This window comes from Microtus oregoni, unplaced genomic scaffold (assembly GCF_018167655.1).
Source record: "Microtus oregoni isolate MIOR12 unplaced genomic scaffold, Mior012 000013F_ref0000133, whole genome shotgun sequence".
In the NCBI taxonomy this organism is placed as follows: Eukaryota; Metazoa; Chordata; class Mammalia; order Rodentia; family Cricetidae; genus Microtus; species Microtus oregoni.
This window is the reverse complement of record NW_024543072.1, coordinates 23,842,946-23,866,974: the sequence shown is the minus strand read 5'-3', so window position 1 is coordinate 23,866,974 and position 24,029 is coordinate 23,842,946. Positions and strand designations below refer to the sequence as shown.

Here is a 24,029-nt window from a genome sequence, read left to right as displayed (position 1 = left end):
TCCATGAAATACTTGAAGTGAATGTAGGACTGAATGCACCTTTCCTCGTGGCGACTGTTACGATAGAAAACACGTGTGTGCTTCCCTCCTGGCTGGAGGAATGTGGGCCCCCAGTGCAAGGAATTTACAACATGTTACACTCTCTGTGCTCCTGTTCTTTTGGGTTGTTCTGGTATTATTCTTCAGGGATGTTGATAATATGAGCTGGACCTTTACAGCAGTTATTTCCAGTTTAGCGTGCCTGTTACACATTACTGCTGAGTGTTACTTGGCTGCAGCTCAGCATGCTAGCATGGTAGTTCCCCACTGAACAGTAAAACAGCGTGCAATAGCATGCTTGGCTAAGTGAAGGTTAGCCAATTAATTTCTATTTTCATATCATCATTGCTGGTCTATAAGAAGGCAATTGCCTGGCTCTGCTCCCTGCCCCCAAAAGATTCTCATTGTGTTATACACAAAGTAACATGGTTTGAACCCAAAATTTCCAGGCCCCCTTCCTATCACTGGGATTACAGGTGTGACAGTCATGCCAGGCTTTGATAATTGGCTTCTGTATGTTGATCTTTTTTTCCCTGTGCATCCTGTTAAACTCTTACATTTTTGTTTTGTTGTGTTTGCTTGTTTGTTTATTTTATAAATTCTGGGGAATTTTTTAGAAGCATAGAAATATTACCTGCAGAAAGGGACAAGTGTGTGCCTCCCCTTAGCGCTCTTTGCTGTTTGTGGCTGAGGTCCTAGCAGTGCTTCAGTCAGAGCCGGGGTGGGTGGCGCTCTTCACTCTTCATACCTGGCTCTGGAAGGCCTGTGTCTGTTCTCTGCTGAGTAATAGCCTGGCTGGGTGCTCTGTGAGTGGCCACACCACAGTCAGGGCACTTTCTCTCCTCTTAGTCACCACTTCCCATTGTTTTTAAAAATGAACAGCTACTGAATTTCATCAAAGATTTTTTTTTTTAAATCAGTTGACAGCGATCATGAAGTTTTGTAGTCTGTTGACACCACAGTTTACAGTGCCAGTTTCCAAGGACGTGCCAGCTTTTCCTGCATTCCAGGACTAAAAAACAACTAGGTTTTTATTTTATTTACTCCCCCCCTTGAATTTTATTGATAACTACACTTTAAATTGTTTCTGCTTACTTTGGTTATAGTTTATTATTAAATTTTAAGATAAAGATAGGCATGGTGGTACAGTCCTGAAATCCCAGAACTCCAGAATGACTGGAGGAGGATTAGGCATTCCGGGACAGCCTGGGCTACATGGTGATTCACTAAAAAAAACTAAACACAGCACTACAGAACAGGATGGAACAAAACAAGAACATAAGCTTAGGTTACTCATTTTTTTCTTTCTTTTTTCTCTTTTTTTGTTTTTTCTTTGTAGCTTTGGAGCCTGTCCTGGAACAGACTCTTATAGACCAGGCTGGCTTCGAACTCACAGAGATCCACCTGCCTCTGCCTTCCAAGTGCTGGGATTAAAGACGTGTGCCACCACCACCTGGCAAAACTTTGTTTTTCTACGGGGAAGCATGAGCTGGTTTGTGCCCCCCCCCCCCAGCATCTCTTGCTGTGCCTGTAAACTAAGTGCTATGCTTTATCCACATTCATTTTAGATTTTCAGTTTGTTTTAACTTCTTATGACTTCCTGTTTGACTGACGGTTATTTGAGATACCTTGTATAGTTTTTTTTTTGAAAGTTCATACAGTCATTATTGATTTCTAGTTTAATTCCCTTGTATTCAGAGAAAATACACAATATAGTTTTAGGTTTTTTTTTTTAAGTATATAGTGTATATTAAGTCAGCCATACTAGATAAATGATCAGTTTTCTGCTATAGTGAGCGCTCTTAGTTGTATGAGAGGCTTGTGTTTTCTGTGTCCCATGTGTAAGAACCTTGGTGGATGGGATGTGGTGATGCAGTAACTGTGCCTGCCTTTCCAACAGGAGAAATGCTCTCTCTCTCTTTCTCTCTCTCTCTCTCTCTCTCTCTCTCTCTCTCTCTCTCTCCTGAGATTGTAATTACTGTAGTGACAGTGATGATAACAATAAATGCCATTTTTATTGAGCTCTGATTTACTCACACTTTTAGACAGATAGGCAAGCATTTTATGTGAATTGTTTTATTTTCTCTAACAACTTAACTAAGGTAGCTACCATTATCTTCACAGTGTTCCACCTGCAGAAAGAGTGTGCCTTGAGGTTCAGGTCAGGCATGTGATCCTGGAGTCCGTATTCCGTGAGTTTAACATAGGTTAGCTTTAATGGTTATGATGCAGAGAATTCCATAAGGATTTTGTTGCCTTCGTCCAGAGTTGGGACACCTGCTTATTAAAACTTTCATTGCTGACTTGTAGGACAGACTTTGCTGGCTGTATTCTGAGGAGACATGTAAGAAGTACATGAGGCAGGATACATGTGGATTATGTGTGTGAGAAGTACGTGAGGCAGGATACATGTGGATTATGTGTGTGAGAAGTACGTGAGGCAGGATACATGTGGATTATGTGTGTGAGAAGTACGTGAGGCAGGATACATGTGGATTATGTGTGTGAGAAGTACGTGAGGCAGGATACATGTGGATTATGTTGGTAACTGCTGCAGCCTTTCTAAACCCAAATCCCAGGACTTCTGCAGTTATCATTGTCTCATTCCAGGTGCTGTGTCAGCTCAGTGGTGACAACAAAAACACTTAGGACTCACTTGTGGAGTGTCGTTACGATAAGATTTGCATTTCAGCTTTCAGAGCTGTTTCATTAGAGCAGTTTCTTTATGCAGAGAGAGTAGCATTTAGCACAGAAACATGTCAAAGTGCAAAGTGTCAGAGAAGTTACTCAGCCCTAAATGGGATTAATACATAATTATCTACTCCAAGGCTCGGGGATGCTCATGGAAGAGGTCAGGGAGGACTGGAGTGAACAGTGTCTTCTGGATGTGACAGGACCACCACACTCCTGAGAACTCATAGCAGCTGTGGTCACCTGCACAGGATCCAGCCCTGGGTAGTGTACCAGGAGCCCCCACCCATAACTTAGGAGCTATTGGCAGTTAGCATTCCAGCTCTGGGGAGCAGACCAGGAGCCCTGACCCTTAAGGAGCTATTGGCAGTTGATGGCTTCTGGGGAGGGCAGAGTCAGCTCAAGTCTTCTTTTAGATTTGTTTGTTTGCTTGTTTGGTTTGGTTTGGTTTGTTGTTATTGAAATCCTTTGAGTCCAGTCCCCACTACTCATGAGCTTATGGTTGTGGAGGCACTACTGGAGCAGAGACAACCCACCAGCAGCCACATCCCCAAGGGAAAATGGCTCTGCCTCGCCCAGTAGCTGTCAGCTGCCAGTGGTGGGGCCTTGTTGGTCTTCCCTCTCTCCATCCTGGAGTTTGAAGTGACCTGATGTTGTCTGTGCCACCACTGGTGCTGTGGGTTCAGAAGGGAGCACATCTCAGCACTCTGCCCACACGCCTGCGCTTAATTAGTTTTGTCTCCTTCTCTGGTGTCCTTGAACCTTTGCAGGTGGGATTGATATATCTGTCCCACACTGCAGTCACCTGTTCTCAGCATGTGACCAGTGATGGCTCTGCTTGACCCTCTGGCCAAGGTCGAGGCCAACACTGATCTATGGGTACAAAAATGTAAGTATTTAGAAGGCTGCTTGATAACATGATCATTCAACAAAACCACAGGCTCTTTCTCATGTCTGTGACTTCCTGAACCATGGGCTATTGACCAGATTTACAGTGTCAGACATGAATTCTCTGCTATGGAATAGTCCTCAGATTTAATCCGCTAGTGGTTGGTTATTCCCATAATAGTCATGGTACCATCACACCACTGTGTAGAAGGAGCTGTGGGCAGACCTGCTTTTCGTTCCGCCCAGCTCCCACGTGGCTAGCTTAGCCCCAGAATAATTACATGGAAACTGTATCTCATTTAAACACTGCCTTGCCCATTATATCTAGCTTCTTGGCTAACTCTCATATCTTGATTAACCCATTTCTATTAATGTTTGTAGCACCACAAGGTGGTGGCTTACCGGGAAAGATTCTAGCCTATGTCAGCCTCGGGTTGGAGAATCATGGCGACTTACTCACTTCTCTTCTTCCCAGCATTCTGTTCTGTCTTCCCCACCTACCTAAGTTCTGACCTATCAGGCCAAGCAGTTTTCTTTATTAATTAACCAATGAAAGCAACAGATAGATAGAAGACACTCCTACATCACCACTGTTTGCCAGGTTACTATTGTAACAGCTCTTGGTACGACAATGTCTTTTCTCCCCAGTAGCCCAATGAAAGCTAGCCATGGGGTCCAAGTGTCCCACAGCCAAAGTGTGCAATGCCTTTAGCACACTAGGTTTTTACCATCTAGTTATGGTTGTCACAAGAGGAATGATGATAGCCTACATATTTAATTTGATTTGTTTGTTTGTTTTGCAGGGGGGAGGCTTCCTTGACCAGTAGAGTATTTCTCATTTATAGCACATACCTTCTGGGGAGATCATTGTTCATCATGGAATGTTTTTTATACAAGGGTATTTTCTGATCTAAGCTTTTGCTTTTCTGATGTTTTTTGTTGGTTACTTTCTATGGGAAATATCTTTATGCACACACACAATTTTTTTTTAGACTGATCCTTAAACCAGACCAAACTTAGTTTGACAGGGTGTTTATTGGGCTTTCTGTCTGGTTAGTTCTTTGATTTAACTTTAACATTAGCAAGAGGAGTTCCTCTATAGTCAGAGTAGACGATGTGAACTTGAGGCATGCTCAGAGATGCTCCTGTGGGTAAAAATGAAGTCGTTTCCTCCTCTCCTGGTTAAGACTCCAGTGGCTATCTAACAGCAATTAAAACATCCTACACATTGCAGTTTTCTAACTCCCTTCTGTTGGCAGCTATTTAATTTGAAAGGAGAAGACAGCTAGGCTGAGTGTGGTTAAAAAAAAAACAAACAAACAAACAAAAAAACCCAAAAACTTAAAGCTGTTTCGAGAAACACATTTCCACAGCCCTTAGGTTTTGGAAGTACTTCTAATCTGAATGGGGCTGTAAGTCTGAGAATCCCAGGAAACTTTGAACCATGAGAGTGTGTAATCCAGAAAGGCCCACAGCACTTGCTGCCCCACGGGAGTGCCTTGGCTGACTTGATGAAGCTTGATAGAAAAGCAGAAATTCCCTGGGAACAAGACAGGCTCAGGGGCTGCTTCCTCTCCTGAGCTCCAGCCTCAGGCTCTGGGACCGACATCCAGCCAGCCTTCTGTGTCATGCTTACAGATTTGAAGTGGGGTGTCAGTCCCAAGAAGTCAAACAATAATATTATTTAATTTGATAATAATTGACATTGGACTTGGTATGCAAGAAGTACTCAGTAATTACAAACTGATTGCTTTCTATATATCAGAGCTCAGACAAACTTTTTGAGCTTCCTTTGCAAATAAATTCCCAATACCCAGACAGTGGTTTAATGGATGAATGAATGAAGAGACATGTGAAATTCTTGCCATAATACCTGACTCAGTTTCTGTTCCATGAGGTCTGGTGGCTGCAGATAAGCTGAGGCTGCGGGCATCTGTCTGCATATTCAGTTCCTAGTAAAAGTATTAGTCAGCCTGGTATGCCTGCACATGCTCTGTGTGCATGCACTGGCTCTCCTCTAAGCTCCCCCTTACTGTCTCCATTTTCATAGGGGACTTTAAACGGCCCAAGCTCACACTCCTTTTATGTGACATTTGAACTAAGGCAGGCTGACTTCAGAGACTAGTTTCAGATTCTTTTGAAAGACCTCCTGTGTGTCGGGTGTTGAACTCTGTCCTCCTGGTGTTTCTATCTTAGACAAGGAGATAGCCCAAGCACAGATAGCCAATGAATGATGGGAGAGACTTGTCTGAAAAAACAAGAGCTTTCCTCAAGTAGGTAGTAAGGGAGAGTTATCTAGTGAAGTGCAAACTGAGGTCTAGAGCTATCCAGGAAAAGCGCTCCATTTGGAGGAAACAAGGTTAGCAGAGGCAGGCCCTGAGGTGGGTCTCAGAACTTTAAATTACCAGAATGCCAAAGGGGGAGGTGGGTGTGCCAGACATGGCTTAAGGCTTCAGGGATTAGAAGGCCTTCCAAGCCTTAGTTTTCATAATGACTGTGTTAGTGATCAGTATGAGGTTTAATTGGGACAAGTGCTATTTATGATTTTAGGACCTCATTGTCATTCCTGGAGAGAAGAATGGACACAGATCAGTATAAACACTTTTAGCTCAGAGACCAAAGGACAACTGTGAGGAAGATGGAAAGTTCCAGTCGTCTGCAGCTCTTACTGTGTGGCAGGGCAGGGACTGTCCTGAGGGTTTTATTCTCATGTCTTCTCATGACTGAGGTATGGGCTCGGAAGTCATAGGGCAGGGATTTGAACACATCTAACTCGACCGTAGAGGTTGGATCTTAACCGTCATTGCTCTGCTGTTACAGTCTTGCCATTCCTGTCACTCCTCCCCTGCTTCGGTTGATGCACACTACTGCTCGAGGTACCTTCTCTAGAGTGTGGTTTCTGTGTCCTCCCCTGCTTCGGTTGATGCGCTCTCATGCTCGAGGTACCTTCTCTAGAGTGTGGTTTCTGTGCTGAAACTCTGGGACTCTCTGAATTTCAGTGTAGAGGAGCCTCAGCAGGTCTCCCTGGTGTCCCCTAAATGGCCTCCAGGGCATATGCGTGGTCAGGAATGGGAGCTCTGGAACTTTCTAGGGGTCAGCTCACATTGCTCTTTGGTATGTATCAGTGTCCAAAGTGTCCAGAGAGTTGGGACCCTCAGAACAGATGTTTCTGGCCTGTGCTCTTCTGATGGTTTTCTAGCTCAGCACTCCATGAGCTTCGAAGATGACCTTGTTTAATCCCCACAGTAAAATGAAATCAAAGAGGAAACTGAAGTTCACAGGGGTTAAGTAAAGCTGAATTTTGAGGTGTAAGTTTTCCTCTGCTGCCCAGGTTGATCTCAAACTTGTGATCCTCCTGTCTCAGCTTTCTGAGTATCCAGCCAGTAGAGAAGCAGTGGAGATCTCATCCAAACAGTTGGATTAGTGCACAGGCAGACCAGCAAAGAGGATTTCCTGTATACAGATCTGAAAATCAGAAACTGCTTCTGTGGGCGGGATCGTGTGTTCAAAGAGGTTTACCAAACCTGAGTGTTTTCTTATGCCAGGTGCTGAATAGCGTAAAGGCACAGGTGTAACCTTATAGCTTAAGATGGCAGCACTGAGAATGTCTGCTATTCTGATTGCTAAAGTAGTTTATACTGTCGTTAAACAAGTTACGAGGACAGAAGAAAAACAGGTAAATTGTGTCTTCTGCGAGAAGACTACAAGACTTACAGCTAGATGGCCAGCTATATGTTGAGGTGATGCTGGTTGTGTATGGCAAGACTCATCAGTGCTCAGGGGTCATGTAGAAGGAGCTTTGCTTAAGACAAGTCTACAGGGAAGCGATGAGGCTGAAACTGAATGACGTAAAGCAGAGGGCACAGCTAGTGCCAGGGTCCCAGTGTCCCAGGCAAAGGCTAAGGGTAAATGGCCAGATAATAAGACTCTGAGTCTGGTTTTCTTAGGGCCTTGTGAACCAGTTCACAGATCTTAGTTTTTAATCCTCAAAACAAGCTGCAGAAATATGTCAGATGGCAGCCACTTCACAAAGCACTCCATGAACTCATTCTTGAGTCTGGCAAGTCCTCTGTGTCAAACAGGACTGTAGAAGTGCTTGTTTTTGTCTGTTGTCTTGAATGAGTGTGTGAAGGCTCTAAAGGAGATGTGCATGGCACAAGCAGAAAGCTGGCAGAGGCACAGAGCAGGCATTGGAGTCATTTCCTTGTAAGAAAGAGAAGGGGGAGCCATTCTGATCCCAAAGTGAGATTGTGGGGAAATAGGCAAGTTGGTGGAATTCAGAATTCGTTTCAGAGTGGGTTGACTTCAGCCTGAACGCAGAGTTCAGCCCACTCAGAAGCCGAGTGTTTTCAAATGAGTAAGCGGTGCAGCTTCTTTCTAGGCAGAGAGATCTGGAGCAGGGGAGGAGAGAAACGGACTGGGTTAGACCCGACTGTGGGTCCAGGCAGTGAGGTGACTTGGGAGAGAAGGGCTAGTTGGGGCAGAGGACTGGAGTTGGAAGACACAGGCTTGAGTTCAAATCTTGGTTCTGTCCTCTACTCGCTTTGCCTTGGCTTCCTGACCACAGACTGGGATAACACTGAGTGAGCACTGCAGGGGCCAGGTTTCCTTCAGAAGCTGCCTCTCCTTACTCTGTTTACGTGTCTGCCTTGTGGACATTCAGTGTACAAGGCACAGCGGTCACTGATTTTTGACATGTGAACTTGAAGGAAGATCGACAAATTGCCCAAAGTCACATCTGTCTTTAGAAAGCCAACATTCAGGGGCTGGAGAGATGGCTCAGTGGTTAAGAGCACCACCTGCTCTCCCAAAGGTCCTGAGTTCAATTCTCAGCAACCACATGGTGGCTCACAACCATCTGTAATGAGATCTGGTGCCCTCTTCTGGCCTGCAGGCAGAGCACTGAGAATACTGTATACATAATCAATAAATAAATCTTTTTTTAAAAAAAAGAAAAGAAAACTATAAAAGAAAGCCAACATTCATAGTGATAGATAGCAGCCCGCACTCTTGGCCACATTGCTGAAATTCCAGTGATAGAGTAGATGATTGGGAAGAGGGCAGTTGCCCTTTGAAGAGAGGACAGTTAAGCTAGACCTAACGTGTGAGAAAGTACAGGCATTTCATAAGGAGCAAGTGCAACAGAGGCCAGAAAAGAGATTTCTAGGTCTGTGGGTAGAAAGGCTGTCAGTGTGCCAGAAGCAGAGAGAATCAAGCAGGGGTAAGGGTAGAGTGGGGGATTGTGAACAGAGGAAGAATGGAAAAGGACACCCGAACACACCTTGGGAGCTAATATAAGGGCTCAGACTTTATTTGTAAATGCCACGGGAGAAGTTGCCAGAGAATTTTAAACAGCCACTGTGACTTAATGGAAGCTTTTAAAAGGGGCATTCAGGTAGCTTCTTAGGAAACTTCTTCCCGGTCCAGGGGAAGATGCAGCAGGAGCCCTGCCCCTGCATCGTGGGCTCAGGAGCCATGACAAAGGGTTTTAGGATAGGCCAGGGGTCTACAGGTAGCCTAGATAGGAAAATTCAAGGATGGTGGGTACCTGGGGTTTGTTGTTGCTGTTGTTTTTGTCCTCATGGATGTTGAACCTAGATCCTCACACATGTTGGGGCTGAACACCTAAGTTTTAAATTTCAGCCATTGAAGGATAAATAGTATTTACCCAGAGTTGGTGAGATAATTGGAAGCAAACCATAGGGTTGGGTCAACAGTGAGTTCTCTTGTGTCTGATTGCTCTGTGTGAGATGTATGTAGCTAGAAGATAGCATCTAGTACATGGTGGATAGAATCTAGACCTATAGGTCGCCATCTCCTGGGGAGGGGGCGTTGAATGACCCTCTCAAGGGTCAGGTATCAGATGTCCTACATATCAGACATTTACATTATGATTCATAACAGTAGCAAAATTGCAGTTCTGAAGTAGCAGTGAAATAATTTTATGATGGAGGAAGGGGTCACCACAACATGAGAAATTGTGTATTAAAGGTCACAGTATCAGGAAGGTTAAGAACCATTGTTCTAGACAGAGCTTAGGAGTAGTTTGGGCTGAAGATGGGAACCATTGGTGTATAGAAGTTTGGGTTATATGGGAGAAGGGAGACACTCAGGATCCTGAAAAGATTAAATGGTTTCTTACACTACCTAAGTTCTTCCCTTGTCATCACAGTCCTCAAAGTGTTTAGCAATACCAAAGTCAACTCAGTTATGTTCTCTACCAGGGACCAGCCTCTGACACAGGGCTTTGGTTCCCATGGTAGCAACACCAAAGCTAGCTGAGTATATTCTCTACAGCCACGGGCCAGCCTCTGACACAGGGCCTTGTTTCCCATGGTAACAATACCAAAGCCAACTCAGTGCATTCTCTATAGCCAGGGCCAGCCTCTGACACAGGACCTTTGTTCTCATGGGGACAGTGGGATTTCTAAATGTGTATGCTCATGTCTCCATGTGCTTATGCCCAGTTCTTCCACTGTGCTGGTCTGGGGTCCCCAAAATATGCGATAACCTAGATATAGGTTGCTGGGTCATTCCTCGTTTATCATAATCTAAATTCTGAGGAAAATGTAAGGCTTACAAAAACTGCATTCATTCTTTTTAAATTAGTTCATAATTCATGAACTCAAGTACAATTCAAAAATTTTTATTATTTTAAGTACCCAGTCAATGAATTAGTTTACATCTAAAATGTATTTTGTAAACTTTAAGTCAACAGAAACTTCATTTTTATTAAATAATATTTTCTGCTCTAAATCAAACTTCTCCTTTTTGAACCTCTATGTTAATTTGTAGATGGGTTGATTGTAAAGTTTATGCTTTACAACACACACACACACACACACACACACACACAGACTGCCTCTCACAAATCACCTCATTTCTTTTGGTTGCCACAACATTCTACAGTCTGTTCCTGTTGCTAAGGACTCTGGAATGTCCTAGTACAGAAAATAGTTATAGAACCTACCCCAAAGACAGTTTAAATTATTTTGTTTTCTCTATCTTATATCCAGATAAGGCTATCTGAAAGCAAAAAAGATTACAAACTAAAGTTGTTTTAGAAGTTTTGGAATAGGAACTGGGTTTCCCAAGGTAGCGTGAACTTGGGACTAAGTTCTAAATGTTTTCCACTGTGGTATTGTACATGTGCATGTATGTGCATGCTGCCCAGCAGGATGCCGCGTGACAGGTGGCTAAGAACTGAACTTACAGCCTACAAACCCAGAGTGTTGCTTGTGCTGCTTGCTTACTGGGTGATAGTAGAGGAGCTCATGTCTCCTGAAGTTGTGGGATTGTTTTTAGATGGAAATGGAATGGGGCAGGGGAAGGCAGGAGCAAGTCTGGAGAAGCTGATGAGCACTACTGATGAACTGAGTGGGGCAGCAGAGTGAATCTCCATAGTGCAGTCAGCACAGGTTATAATAAAACAGCCTCTGAACAAAAGAAAGGGAAACAAGTGTGGTAAGTCATGTAAAGCGTGCTTGGCACAGGACCCGGCAAATAGTGTTAGTCGGTAAAAGTCAGTTCTGATTGTGGGTCTCATGTTGTCATTTTAAATATCAAGTGAGCTTACATTTTTAAGGAAATTAAAATTAGAGCAGAAATACAGATTTCTTACAGAATAACTCCTAATTATAGAAGAGTGATGAAAACCAGGTTAAAGAGAAGGCAGTAATAATCATTGTACCTACAAGGAGCTGTACATTTTCTCTCTAATTTCTTTCTTTTAACCTCCCCCCCCCCCTCTCTCTGTCTCTCTCTCTCTTTTCTATCACTGGTACTGTTCTCAGAACATCATACAGTTTAGACAGCAATCTACCACTAGACTACACTGTGCCCTAGTTTTTCAAATTTCCTTAGTTTTAAAGTACTAATGAGGTAGCTTCCAGAAGTATCTGGATGGATGGATGGATGGATGGATGGATGGATGGATGGATCTGAGTTTGGTTTTTAGGACAACATTTTGCTATTTAGCACTATCATATTCTAAGCCTGCCTCAAACGCATCCTCCTATTTTAGCCTTCAAAGTGCTGGAATAACATCATCTGTTGCCGTGCCTACCTAAAGTATGTAACTGAATAACGCTGCCTATCACTGAATGCGGTAAGCAACAATAGACCAGCTCATCATAGGCTCAGAGGAAGTTTCAGCCATTCTTAAATGAGTGCTGTTTAACTTTTGTTTATTAAATAAGGTTAACTGGCTTGTTTTGGTTAATGACATTATTAATTTGGTATTTAAATACATTTTATACTTTGCAACTCTAAACATGAAATTTATACCACTCCAGTAATTTGAATTTTCCTCATTAGTATGTGTATTAGGATACTTAGCACAGAGATGTAATACAACTTCTGTGTCAAACAATAGCCTTAGGGAAATAGCTTGTTAATAGTTGGCATGGCGGTACATGCATTTAATCCCAGCATTCAGGAGGCTGAGGCAGGCGGATCTCAGTTTGAGGCCAGCCTGGTTTACAAAGTGAATTCCAGGATTGCCGGTGCTGTTACACAGAGAATCCCTATCTTGAAAAAACAAAAAGAAAAAAGAAAACTAGCGTCTTGTATGTGCATCATCCCATGGAATATAACTTTACCCTACCCCCATGTGTACTGTGTTGAACCTGAAGGAGACATGCCTTTAAAGAAAACAGTGCCTTGTTTAGTTCTTTGCATTTATTTAAGCTTAGTCATGGAAATAACAGTGTGCTGCCAGTTCCTTACATTGTCTGCTCAATTTATGTAATCAAAGGTGTTTAGTTAGCTAACTCAGCATGGCATTCCAGGTTGCTCATGTTAGAATCTAGATGGAATACCTACATATCCTTCTCTGGTCTTAAGTGACCATGTGCAATTGTATGCATTAATATTGAATCCCTTTTAATTGAGTATTGGGTTTAGATGAAGTACTTCACCACTTCCTGACTCGGTTTCTCCTTTTGAGTAGAGACAGTGGGACCTGTGTAAGTAGCTGTCCAGATAACATGAGCAAACAGGATAAAGAAACTACTCAGTGATGGTGCTTGCGTCCCAGAACCGTGATGTCCCTTAGTCCATTTCACATTGATGTCTATTTATGTGCAAGTCAGTATAACAGGCACTTCTAAGAAAATCAATTTGATGTTTTAGTATCATTTTCTGACATCTCTTATGGTTTGGGTTTTTTTTAAACCAGTACTAATATTCATGAAAAGTGAAATTAAATCTATAGGAAAGAGAAAAGAGGCCCATTAGCCTCCCACGTACTTTACTAGTTACTTTTGTGGGGGTTTGCTCAGGCTGGGCAAACATCCACCACTGAGCTACACCTCCAGCCTCCTTTCTTCCCTGCCTCCCTTAGTTTGATCTGCTAAAATATTTGCCAGGATAAAATGTGCTATCTGTGCACTCATTGAAATACTTGCTTAAAATAGGTAATTTTGAAGTATTTTAATGAGTTGGTTCCTACACTGTTAATAACAACATCTAATGGTTGAACCTTTAATGTTTAACCGTGTTTACAAGAAGTGAAATTACTGTACATTTATATATTTGTTTCATAGTTTGGTTTTCATTGCTGTTTAAAGACAAAATAAAACTTGTCTCTTGCCCTATTCTGAAAATCAAACCACAATTAATGAATGAACTTCTGTGTTTGTACCCAAGTCAGTCTGGAGTGATCAGAATGTAAGAGGTTATTGGGCCTTAAAAACAAGTAGAAAACCATTTTCTTTGTATGGCATGGTGGTGAAATGGGTAATTTGCTCTCTGGTGGTATCTCTGTGGCTTTCCTACTTGGTCCATAGGATTTGGGACTAGCCGACTGGAATAGAATGTATATTTAAGCAAATGACATCATTACAGCTTTGCAAGTTATTAAGCACATTTCATATTCTTGCAGATTGATCCTCAATCATGGTAAAGTTCACCTTTAATCATTTTATTGTCTTAGTGTATTCATTGTGTACATTTTAATAGTGCTAATACACCTTGTATTGGTTCTTATTGTGCTGTATTTCAGCCTTTTGTAACAGCTTTAGCCTGGTTTGATTTTTTTTTTTTTCTCAGTCATGAGAGGCCCTTCTTCCCTGTAACACGCTCTCCTCCAGATGCTTTCGGTCCCAGCAGATAATGAGTGATGCTGTTTCTCTGTTGCAGATATGCCTATATTTGGTCTCTGTCCTGCACATGATGATTTCTACTTAGTGGTGTGTAACGACTGCAACCAGGTTGTCAAACCGCAGGCATTTCAGTCTCATTGCGGTAAGTGCTGAATCATGGGATTCCTCTGGAGGGAAAGGTGAAGTCTTACTGAAGGCCAGTGATTATACAGGGATGTTATCTGCTCCTCCTGTTATCACCGACAAGATGTAGGCATTCCAATTCATAGAAAGAGATAAAAGCTAGGCTGGGCGGTGGTGGCGCACTCCTTTAATCCCAGCACTCGGGAGGCAGAGGCAGGCAGATCTCTGTGAGGTCGAGACCAACCTGGTCTACAAGAGCTAGTTCCAGGACAGGCTCCAAAACCACAGAGAAACCCTGTCTCGAAGAAAAAAAAAAAAAGAGAGAGAGAGAGAGATAAAAGCTGTCATGTCGGGTGTTGATTGGATTTTATATTTTTATTTTCTGATCTGCATTTTCTGGCTTTTCCTGACATCTGAGGAGAAAGTATCTCTTGAAACTTTATATCACTATTATTTTTGATGTCTTTCTTTCTTAAGTCCATGGTTGTGAATTTAGTAGGTGTTTTGTTTGGTTGGTTGGTTTGACTTTGGTTTTTTGAGACAGGGTCTCTCTGTGTAGCCCTGACTGACTGGAACCAGGCTGGCCTGGAACTCACAGAGATCTGCCTGCCTCTGCCTCCTGAGTTCTGGGATTAAAGGCGTGTGCCACCACACAGAAGACTGACATTGGAAGAGAAAGCCAGTCAGTTGCCCAGTGTTTTGGACTCGGGCCTTTGAAGCCTGGACTAGATTGGGCTTAAATTTAAACCTGAAGAACAACAGGTTTTTATTCTTTGCCTTGAGCAAGAGACCCAGTCTTAGTTTGCTTTATATAGTGCAGAGGGCAGTGGTCACCTCAGTGCTCCTGCTGGGCCTGTGGAATGCCTTTGTAAAGCCAGTCCTTAGCACAGGGGATGTGGGGGTGAGGGCTGGGAGTGGGGTGGGGGGTAGGTAGCAGAGTGAAGAGAGGTCCAGCTCTAGGCACAAGATGGTCTCTGTCTAGAACTAAAACAGCCTGAGGCCTTAAGAATAAGAAGGAACACATTGCCCACAGGTGCAGTGAGTAACTGAGAGCCTTAGAGAAAATAGCCTTCACATGAGGATTTGAAAGTAAAGTCGTTTGCTGTCTGTCTGTAGGTTTAATTTTTCTGTTCTTAAAGCTTGCTATCTAAACCTGTTTTGGGAAGGCAGAAGGTAGTCTGCAATGACCTTTAAGCCCCTGCAGTCGCGAGTGTTTGGAGAGACTAGACAAGGCTCCCCTGGACAGCGGCTCAGCTTATGTACTGAAGCCCCATATTTGGTGGGTCCAGGCTGGTGTCAGAGTGACATGAGTAAGCTCTGAGCCAAGAACACCAGGCTGTCTGGAATGTGCTAGACAGTCTCACAGGCCAGAGCTGTTGAACCCATTTGTGGATGAGCCCTGTATAAAAGTAGGCCTTTGCTGTGTGTTGATGGAGACCTGTGCCGATACTCAGAACCAGAACATGGCTTAGTGATGCTTCTGGGAACCGATGAGCAGACTGGATTAGAAGGCAACACTAGAGAAACCCTAAGCCTGTTGCTTCCTGAAGGACTTTTTTAAGGCTTGAAAGGGCACTCTTGGTCATCTTTGAAGACTGCTTTATCTAGCAATGACAGCACATTACACAACCTTGGTTTCCTGTCTCGGGATGCAGGATCAGTGTAGGGAGCTGTTGGCTAAAGTAAAGAAGAAGCAACATACAAGTATTTTCTTTTTTAAATCAAAATTTATTATGTATACAGTGTTCTACCTGCATGTATGCCTGCAGGCCAGAAGAGGGCACCAGATCTCATTACAGATAGTTGTGAGCCACCATGTGGTTGCTGGGAATTGAACTCAGGACCTTTGGAAGAGCAGGCAGTGCTCTTAACCACTTGAGCCATCTCTCCAACCCTGCAGCATACAAGTATTTTTAAAACCGTCATTTTGGTGCTAAAATTAGACCCAGATTTACTTTAATCTCCTGTGCCTAATAGTCCCTGGTGCCTAGTCACATCATAGATCCTGAGCGTGAGGCGCGGCCCTCTAGTGGCAAGGGAAATAATACAGCTCTGGCAGAGGATGAGCATCCTGGAGGCCTTTGTCTGAGTCAGCTGCAGAAGAGAGTGTTGGTGGAATTAGGAAGGGTATGGGAGACAGATCAGCACAGAACAGGCATGGGCATCGTGAAGTGGAGGAGGGATGCCATCGTATCTGCCTGGAGGGGAGGTGTCCCCAGGGCCGAGGAGAACCCACTCTGGGTGCCACCCTGTCAATTCCTTTGAGTGCAGAAATTGTGAAAGGAACACTATTTTTGGAAACCAATCTTCCCTCCTCCCTTCCCCCCTTCCTTTTTGATGAAATTCCAGGAGGACAATTCTTTCTTTCTCTTTCTATAGTTAGTAACTATAAAAAATGGTTTTTAAAATCAGGATCTTGCCAAGCAGCCACTATCAGTTGTTTATTGCAGTACAGATGCTCTAACTCATGGTGGGACTCCATGGTAATAAGCCACTGTGAACGAAAATCCTCCTAATTTAGCAAACCTAGTTTAGCGATTCTGTCACCAAGAGCAGCTTTTCCCATGACGCTGTGGCTGACTGAGAGCTATGGGCTGCAACTGTCATGCAGAGCAGCAGGATTGGGCCTAGGAAATGGGCAGAATTCAAACTACAGCTTCTATTGACTGTGTATTGTTTTCACATCACTGTATGGTCAAGGCAGTCATGAAAAGGATCTGACTTTGTCCTGGCTGTAGGAAAGCAGCTTCAACAGGAGCATTCCTGTGGGCTCCGAGCTCTTTTCACCTGTAGTGGCCATGAGCCTTCCTTCCTTTCTGCTCCTTGACTGTGTTGAGTGCTTTGGATTCCTGAAGATGTCAACATTGAGAGTCAGAGCTTGTCTTAAAAAAATCTCATACCTGCCAGTGGAGTGAGTGTATCTTTTGATTAAAAGTGTGGTAGTAATTTCCTGTGAATTCATGCATTGCTGTGACTTTTAGGAACAAACAGGCAGTTGCTCTGAAATCCTATAGATAGTTCATTGAAAACAACCAAAGTCAGGACAGGGAAGGGCACCACAGTGCAGCTCATAAGTTACTTATGTTGGTGAGATGGGTTTTGAGGAAACTGGTAGGGCAGCACATTGTTGCCTAGAGAAGTGGCCATGTAATCTCTGCTAGCAAGCTGCCTTTGGGGGGAAACCCTGACTAGTGATGGAGCCAGCTACAGCATCACTGCAGTGTTCTGACTACTCTCATGGTATAGCCAATTTTCTCTCCTGAAGCGGTGTGGTAATAGTAATGTACGCTTTCTTGACATTGCTGTAACGTTTTAAAATATTCTAGCATTCCTCGTGTTTATCTTCAGTTACTCAGTATTTTTTTTTAAAGATTTTTATTTATTATGTATACAGTGTTCTGTCTGCATGTATGCCTACTCGCCAGAGAGGGCACCAGATCTCATTACAGATGGTTGTGAGCCACCATGTGGTTGCTGGGAATTGAATTCAGGACCTCACGAAGAGCAGTCAGTGCTCTTAACCTCTGAGCCATCTCTCCAGCCCGTTACTCAGTATTTTTAACCACGGGCTGTTTCTTATGGTTAATATCCGATTTAAAAAATATAATTTGAGTCAGTGGATTCAAAAAACCTGTTCTGAATCTGAATCAAGGGCGCTTTCTGAGTAGACCGCCTCCCCAAACCTACTTCAGACTTAACCACATTGGAATCTCCATGAGCAGAACCCAGGAACTGGCAGTGGAGACCTCCCTTGGCTGGTTGTAACTTGCAGGATGGCCAGCGCTCCCTGCTCTTCCAGACACTATCCACTCTAGGACTGTTACAGGTGCTCCCAGGGGCTGGCACAGGGACTGGTACACACCTATTCAGACTTGTTGACTCTAGCAGTGATGCAGAGAAAGGAGGCCCTGTTTCTAAAAATCAATTTTGAAGTCTTTGTATCATGGCTGGCATCGTCACATTGATTGTTGCTGAAGCTGTAAACGTGAATGAGGACTAAAATAGTAACTCTCTCTAAAGCCCAAAGTGTCATTCTTTTGAGGTAGGAATCTTAGTGAGTTAGTGATGGATGTGTTGGCCATGTGCTACTGGATAAACTGTGTTCTTACCCAGACACGAGGAATCTTATGTAACAGAACTAGGTGAGACATATTAATTCACCCTGGACAGGTACCATATTTAGAGTCTCTATAATTAATTGAAACCCTAATCAAATATCAGCTCTTTGAGCATTTTGCCTTAGATTGGTTAGACTGATCCACTCATTAATTAACCCTTTGGGTCAGCTTGACTCTGAGCTAGGGCATGATAGTGACTTGTGATTAAGCCATTCATTCCCAATATTAATCAGGCTCTAGCTGATGAAATTTGACTTATTTACTGACTTAATTTCATTTACTATTTTTACTAAGTCAGTCTTTATTTGTATAAATTACTTAACAAAGAAAACTCTAATGGAAACAGAAAAGGCTAATGTTGTTTATCATAAAGAATGGCAGTGTAAGGAAAAGAATATTTAATTCTTTGCTGTTGGTCTTGCCAGTGTTGGCTATGAATCTGAGACCTCCTCCTGAATGACTAGGAGTGATAGTGTACCCCAGACTAATAGCAAGTGTGTGGTATAGGTTAGCCAAAGAATTGAAAGAGGTTCAGAAAGTGTGTTTGTTGCACTTATGATTCAATGTTAATAATGTTAGGGGTGAAGTATAGTCCATTGTTTGGAAAACGCCAGCTTAAGCTATTTATTTTACTTTATTTCCTTTGATGATTTAGGAGTTTAACCCTTGGAAATAACAGACTTGGGAAGCAAAATTCTAGACTCTTCTGTTGCTATACAAAAGGTTCACATGCCAGTACCTTTGTCATCCATCAGTTGCTCATACTAGTCACTGTAAGTGCCATGTGAATCCATTGGTCAGGCCTTAGTGTAACTAAAGCCCATGTTAGACCTCTGCTCACAAATGACAGCCATAACTGACTGTGTGGGAACAATGTTGATAGGAGCATTGCTATCATCTTACAACTCTTTCCCTTGAGTGTATGATGGATCTTGTTTTTAATGAAGTGGGTGCTTTGTATTTTGTGGGTGCCAGCATAAATTACATTCAACAAAATGTTGCTTACATTAAAGTATGGGTAACTTACTCAGGAGAAATCTTGTGCAAATTAGTTCATCTCAAAGAATGTTAATATAAAAGTTAATGATTTGTACTCTGAAATGTTGTGCTAGACCTGGTTATATGCTGGTCTTTCATTGTTGTTAAAACGGACAGGTGTTTGTGACCAGCAATTGCTGTCATGTGACTGGGTTACTTTGCATCACAGAGGGTTTGCTATTTAATAGAGAACAACCACCCCTCTGATCTGATTGATGTAGACACAGGATGCAATGCCTTTAGGGTGTTTGTATGTCTTATTTTATTTGAATATTTCAGTGACTTTTTGAATGAGAAAAAAATGTTTAACTATGGAAAATTTTTGCCAATGAATTGTTATAGCCTGAGTCTTTTTCTACTTTGAAATTTTGTCAGTAACTAATATTTTTTAAGATTAGCTTTAATTAAAACATCTAATTTCCACAGATTGCTAATTATTTTTAATAGTACTTGATGATTTCCGAAGCATTTTTGCACACATTATTCCATTTTCTGTTATTCCTACTTTACAGATGAAAGTCCTAAATTGAATTTTGTTTGCACAGATAAAATGTACCAAGCTGCCTGTTTCTTGCATGTAATATGAATGGATAGAGTTAAAAGAAAAGCCCAGGAAGATACAGTTAATTCTCCCTGTAGTGGTCTGTGTGACAGATGTGCTGTCTCAGGTCAACTCTTTAAGTTTCTTAGTAGCTTGATCAGCATTGTGAACCTGTTACATCAGAGAGATCCTCTAGCAATGGAAAGATGCAGTAGTGGGAGGCAGATGTTGGATCCGGCAGTCACTGCCTTTTCCTCCTTCGTATGGCTTTCCTACGTATTTAACCCAGAGTCATGGCAATGAGCCAAAGCCAAGGTCCGTTTCTTGTAGAAAATGTTTTGTAGCTCTTGACAGAATTTTATTACTTTATTTCTTTCTGCAGTTAATAGATAAACTGTTACAACTGCAGAGCATAAAAACCATGTGCCGTTCTTTCTCCTGCCATGGAGCTAAGCAGAGCAGATACATTTTAGCAGAAGTGACTTGGGACGAACATGTTTCCACGTTGTACTTAATGTGTGTGGAAGGATGGTTCGACCCACACTCTTTGCAGCTTAATTACATGTTGTAAAATAAATTCACGTTTTTCTTTATCACAAGCCAAATAGTGCTAATCAGAACTTTCAGACAAGTTCAATAGGGTCAGATAAAATTATGTTCTCTGGATTATATAATTTTCTCTTTTTTCCCTTCATTATGTGATAAGCAGAGAACTCTATACTGGTATGTTTTTTTGCTATTTGAAGGAACATTTTAATTTCTAGTTATAAAATATATTGATTTTTCCATCCTATTGTACCTGCTTTTATTAATATCTGTATCTTTAGGATTTTTTAACAAATATTTGTTTTGTGCCAGTTACATGCCAGGCGTTTCTCTGTGCTGTTAGCAGAACAGTAGCTCTGGTACCATGGAATCTGTTTTGTTTAGGGGGGATGGAGAAAGACAGATGACCACAGAGCAGAAGTGTTTCCTGGAGTGACTCCTGCTGGGGATAAGGTGTGGAGAGGAGCTAGGGCTGGAGTGACTCCTGCTGGGGATACTAGAAATGGTTAAACAACCTTCGTTAAAGGTATTTTGCTAGGTGTATTAAGTGTATGTATATACTCAGCCATGAGTGATGGTACACACCTACATAATCCCAGTACCCAGGAGGCTGATGCAGGAAGGTTGATCCAACTTGGGAGTCTGGGTAAGATACATTGAGTTCAAGGTCTGCCTGAGGTATAGAGTGAAACCCTATCTCATAAAAGAAATATACGTGTGTGTGTGTGTGTGTGTGTGTGTGTGAGAGAGAGAGAGAGACAGAGAGAGACAGAGAGAGAGAGAGGGAGGGAGGGAGGGAGAGAGAGAGAGAGAGAGAGAGGGAGCACGCCCTAACTGCTGCCTGGTGGCTTTATGAGAAGTTGAGAGCTGTTATGACTCTCCTAGCCATAAGAATATTAACTACAGCAGGAGGTGATGGACTGATTAGCTGACTTTCTGCTTTTCTAAAGCCTTTCACCATTTCTTACATACACACTCATATATGTTTAATTATATTTTGACATTGAAGAAAATTTCTCAACCCATACATTCTTACTACTAGTGCAGCAGAATGTCTCCTAAGTCTAGATAATAAGTTTAGTCATAGAAGGCAAAGAAGTACTTCAAAATGGGTGACTTCGAAAAACTCAAACAATTCAAAGTAATTTTTTTCTGGCACATGTAGGAAATTTGTGTTTATTCTGTGTGGCTTTTACTTTAGGGAAAAAAGCTAACCTTCCCAGTTCAGGGTTCACCCCTGCAGAATTTTTAGCCTCTTAAGGATGGAGTTTTTGGCTGGATTAATGGCAGGCCAAGGGAAGTACAACCCCCTTTTCTAGTCTCACACCCTCACTGCACTTGGTGTAATTGTCTTTGGATAGTGTTCATGTTTGCCTGGGAGTTGTTAGCAAAGCTTAGGGATCAGATGGTGGTTCTCAGCCATCTTTGGAAATCAGACCATGAGGGTAAAAGATAATGTGTGTGCCTTCTATATGTGAAGTTTGATTTAGCCCCGAAAAGCCATTCCCTGAAAGATCAGAAGATGTAAGCAGAGCAAAGCTACTGTGCAGAATTAGCCCCGGGGTGAATTTTCTCATATAAACTCCATTTTCCAGCTTTCCTAATGAGCATGGCATGATGGCGTAGCTGCGTTTCCTGGGGAAGCTAACCTGGTTCTGAGATGGCAGTCTTTCAGGCCCTCAGAGGAATGAATTGCCTGGTATTCCCAAGTTTGAAAATACTTTCCTCCCTTTCAAGTGCTACTTGGCAGCAGCTGAGGAATGCTAAAGCTGCTTTAAGTGCCAATTAAGGCCAATTATAACCCGCCTGGCCTGCTGAGACGAAGGAGTTAGTGGAGCTTGTGTTCTTGTAAGACGAAGCACTGCCTGCTGCCAGCGACCGGAACACAGTATTTCCTGACTGCCAACAGCTTGTTTGCCGCCGTGCAGAACATAGGATGATACTTGCACTGGCTTTTAGGGGCGCTGTTTAGGAAATCCAAGGTTTGTGAAGGATAGACTAAATTCTGTAGTACGAACTTACATGTTACTCTAATCCTTCAGTCTCTTCAAGTGCTGTCTCTCCATCCTTCTTCACCTTGGTTGTGATCTGTGATAGATAAGATTGCCTGACTGCCTGCTCTGTACTTGGCCCTGCACTGTATGTCTTGCTTGATTTGCTCCCCACCTGTAGGAGGAGGCACAATGCCAGGTGAAGCCAGAATCCTCTTTCCCTGGACCGTACAGTTGGACGTGCTCAGACCAGCTTCTGTGCTTTCATCCCAAGCCCTCTTTGCCCTCTGGCTGCTAGGAACTCCAGTCCACAGTGCATACCGTTAGGGTCACTGCATGACTCTGCACCGCAGTAAAGCTGGTGTGTGTATACCATTCAAACGGTGACAGAGGATTGACTGCAAGGTGAGGATGTAAGATGTAAGATACCATCTTAGTAAAATGGCATTTTCATCTTTTTTTTAAAAAAAAAGATTTATTTATTGATTTATTTATTTATTATGTGTACAATGGTCTGCCTGCATGTGTCCTTGCAGACAGAAGTTGACACCAGATCTTATTACCGGTGGTTGTAAGCCACCATATGGTTGCTGGGAATTGAACTCGGGACCTTTGGAAGAGCAGCCAATGAGCCATCTCTCCAGCCCCTATTTTCATCTTTTTAATGAGATGCCTTAATTATTTTCATAGGAAAATATAGACTACAGCAATAACAACAACAGCAAATCTTCATGTACACTGTTGAAAATTATTTAAACAGAGTAGTAATGTTTTCCAGAAAAACAAAGCCAAAGCCAGGGCTGCCTCAAACAAGGCTTTCTTCAGAGCACTGAGTCATGTCGAATCTGATCTTTATTCTTGGTTATTGTATTTATGTACACATTCTCAGTTCATTATCACTCATGCTTTCTCTAACATAGTTAAAAACGAGTTCAAATTATTTCTTTTAGCCACAAACCTGCCTGCATCGCAGCTGCTCTATAGGCTGAAGTCGAGATCCCAGGTCCCAGGCCAGCCTCATCATCAGCAAGACGGTCTCAGAATAAAGTAGACATGAGCAGGCTTCAGAGACCTTTTCTGGCTGTTCACTGTACCCCGACTAGTCCCACAACAGGCACAGTTCCCTGCTTTCAGGAGTTTGTTTTCTTATGAGCAGTGTCCCTGTGTACAGGAGGGATGGTTAGGGAAGCACAAACAACTACAGATGCACGGTGACTTTAGGTTGTTCATTGTTTCTAGCCAGTAGGGAAATGCAAACTAAAACTACTTTGAGATACCACCTCACCCCAGTCTGAATGGCTGTCATCAATAAATTTCAATAACAGATATCAAAAAGGATTTGGAAATAAAGAAAACCCTCATATACTGTTTGGTGAGTGTGCAAATTAACGTAGTCATTGTGGAAATCATTTTGGAGATTTCTCCAAATTAAAAAGAAAAAAACTACCATGTGACCCCCCACTGTTTCACTCCTGAGCATGTACCCAAAGAACTTCATACCCTAGGCAGACATATTTGCATCTCCGTGTTTATTGCTGCTCTGTTCACATCAGCAAGGAAGTGGAACTAACCTAGTTGTCCATCAACAGAGATAAATGGATAATGAAAATTTGGTATGTTTATAAAATGGAATACTATTCAACTCTAAAGAAAAATGAAATCACAAAGTTTGCTGGAAAATGAATAGACTTGAAACTTACATTAAGTGAGGTCACATAATCTCAAATAAAAAGTTCCATATGTTCCCCCTCCTAATCAGAATCTAATAAATAGTGTTTATATGTAAACAAGTACACCTGTGGATATTGTATAGCAAGTAGAAAAAAACTAGAAGGACCACGTGTTAGCTGATGCGGAGTGAATGCAAGCTCATAATGGGATGGATACAAAGATAATTGTCTTCCTAATTCTCACTCTCCTGGCTTGATCATCTCTGGTGGCAGTGCATAAG

The 24,029-nt window shown here is 42.5% G+C and overlaps 1 protein-coding gene across 5 annotated transcripts in view; it reads left to right on the top strand.

Moving 5' to 3' along the window:
- Positions 1-24,029, top strand: part of Atxn7 (ataxin 7) — a 154,212-nt gene that overhangs the window by 87,656 nt on the left and 42,527 nt on the right. For all 5 annotated transcript variants that reach the window (XM_041662306.1, XM_041662302.1, XM_041662304.1 and 2 more), the window contains one exon: positions 13,759-13,863. In XM_041662306.1, coding sequence (XP_041518240.1) covers positions 13,759-13,863 — 105 coding nt within the window. The remainder of the gene's footprint in view (positions 1-13,758; positions 13,864-24,029) is intronic.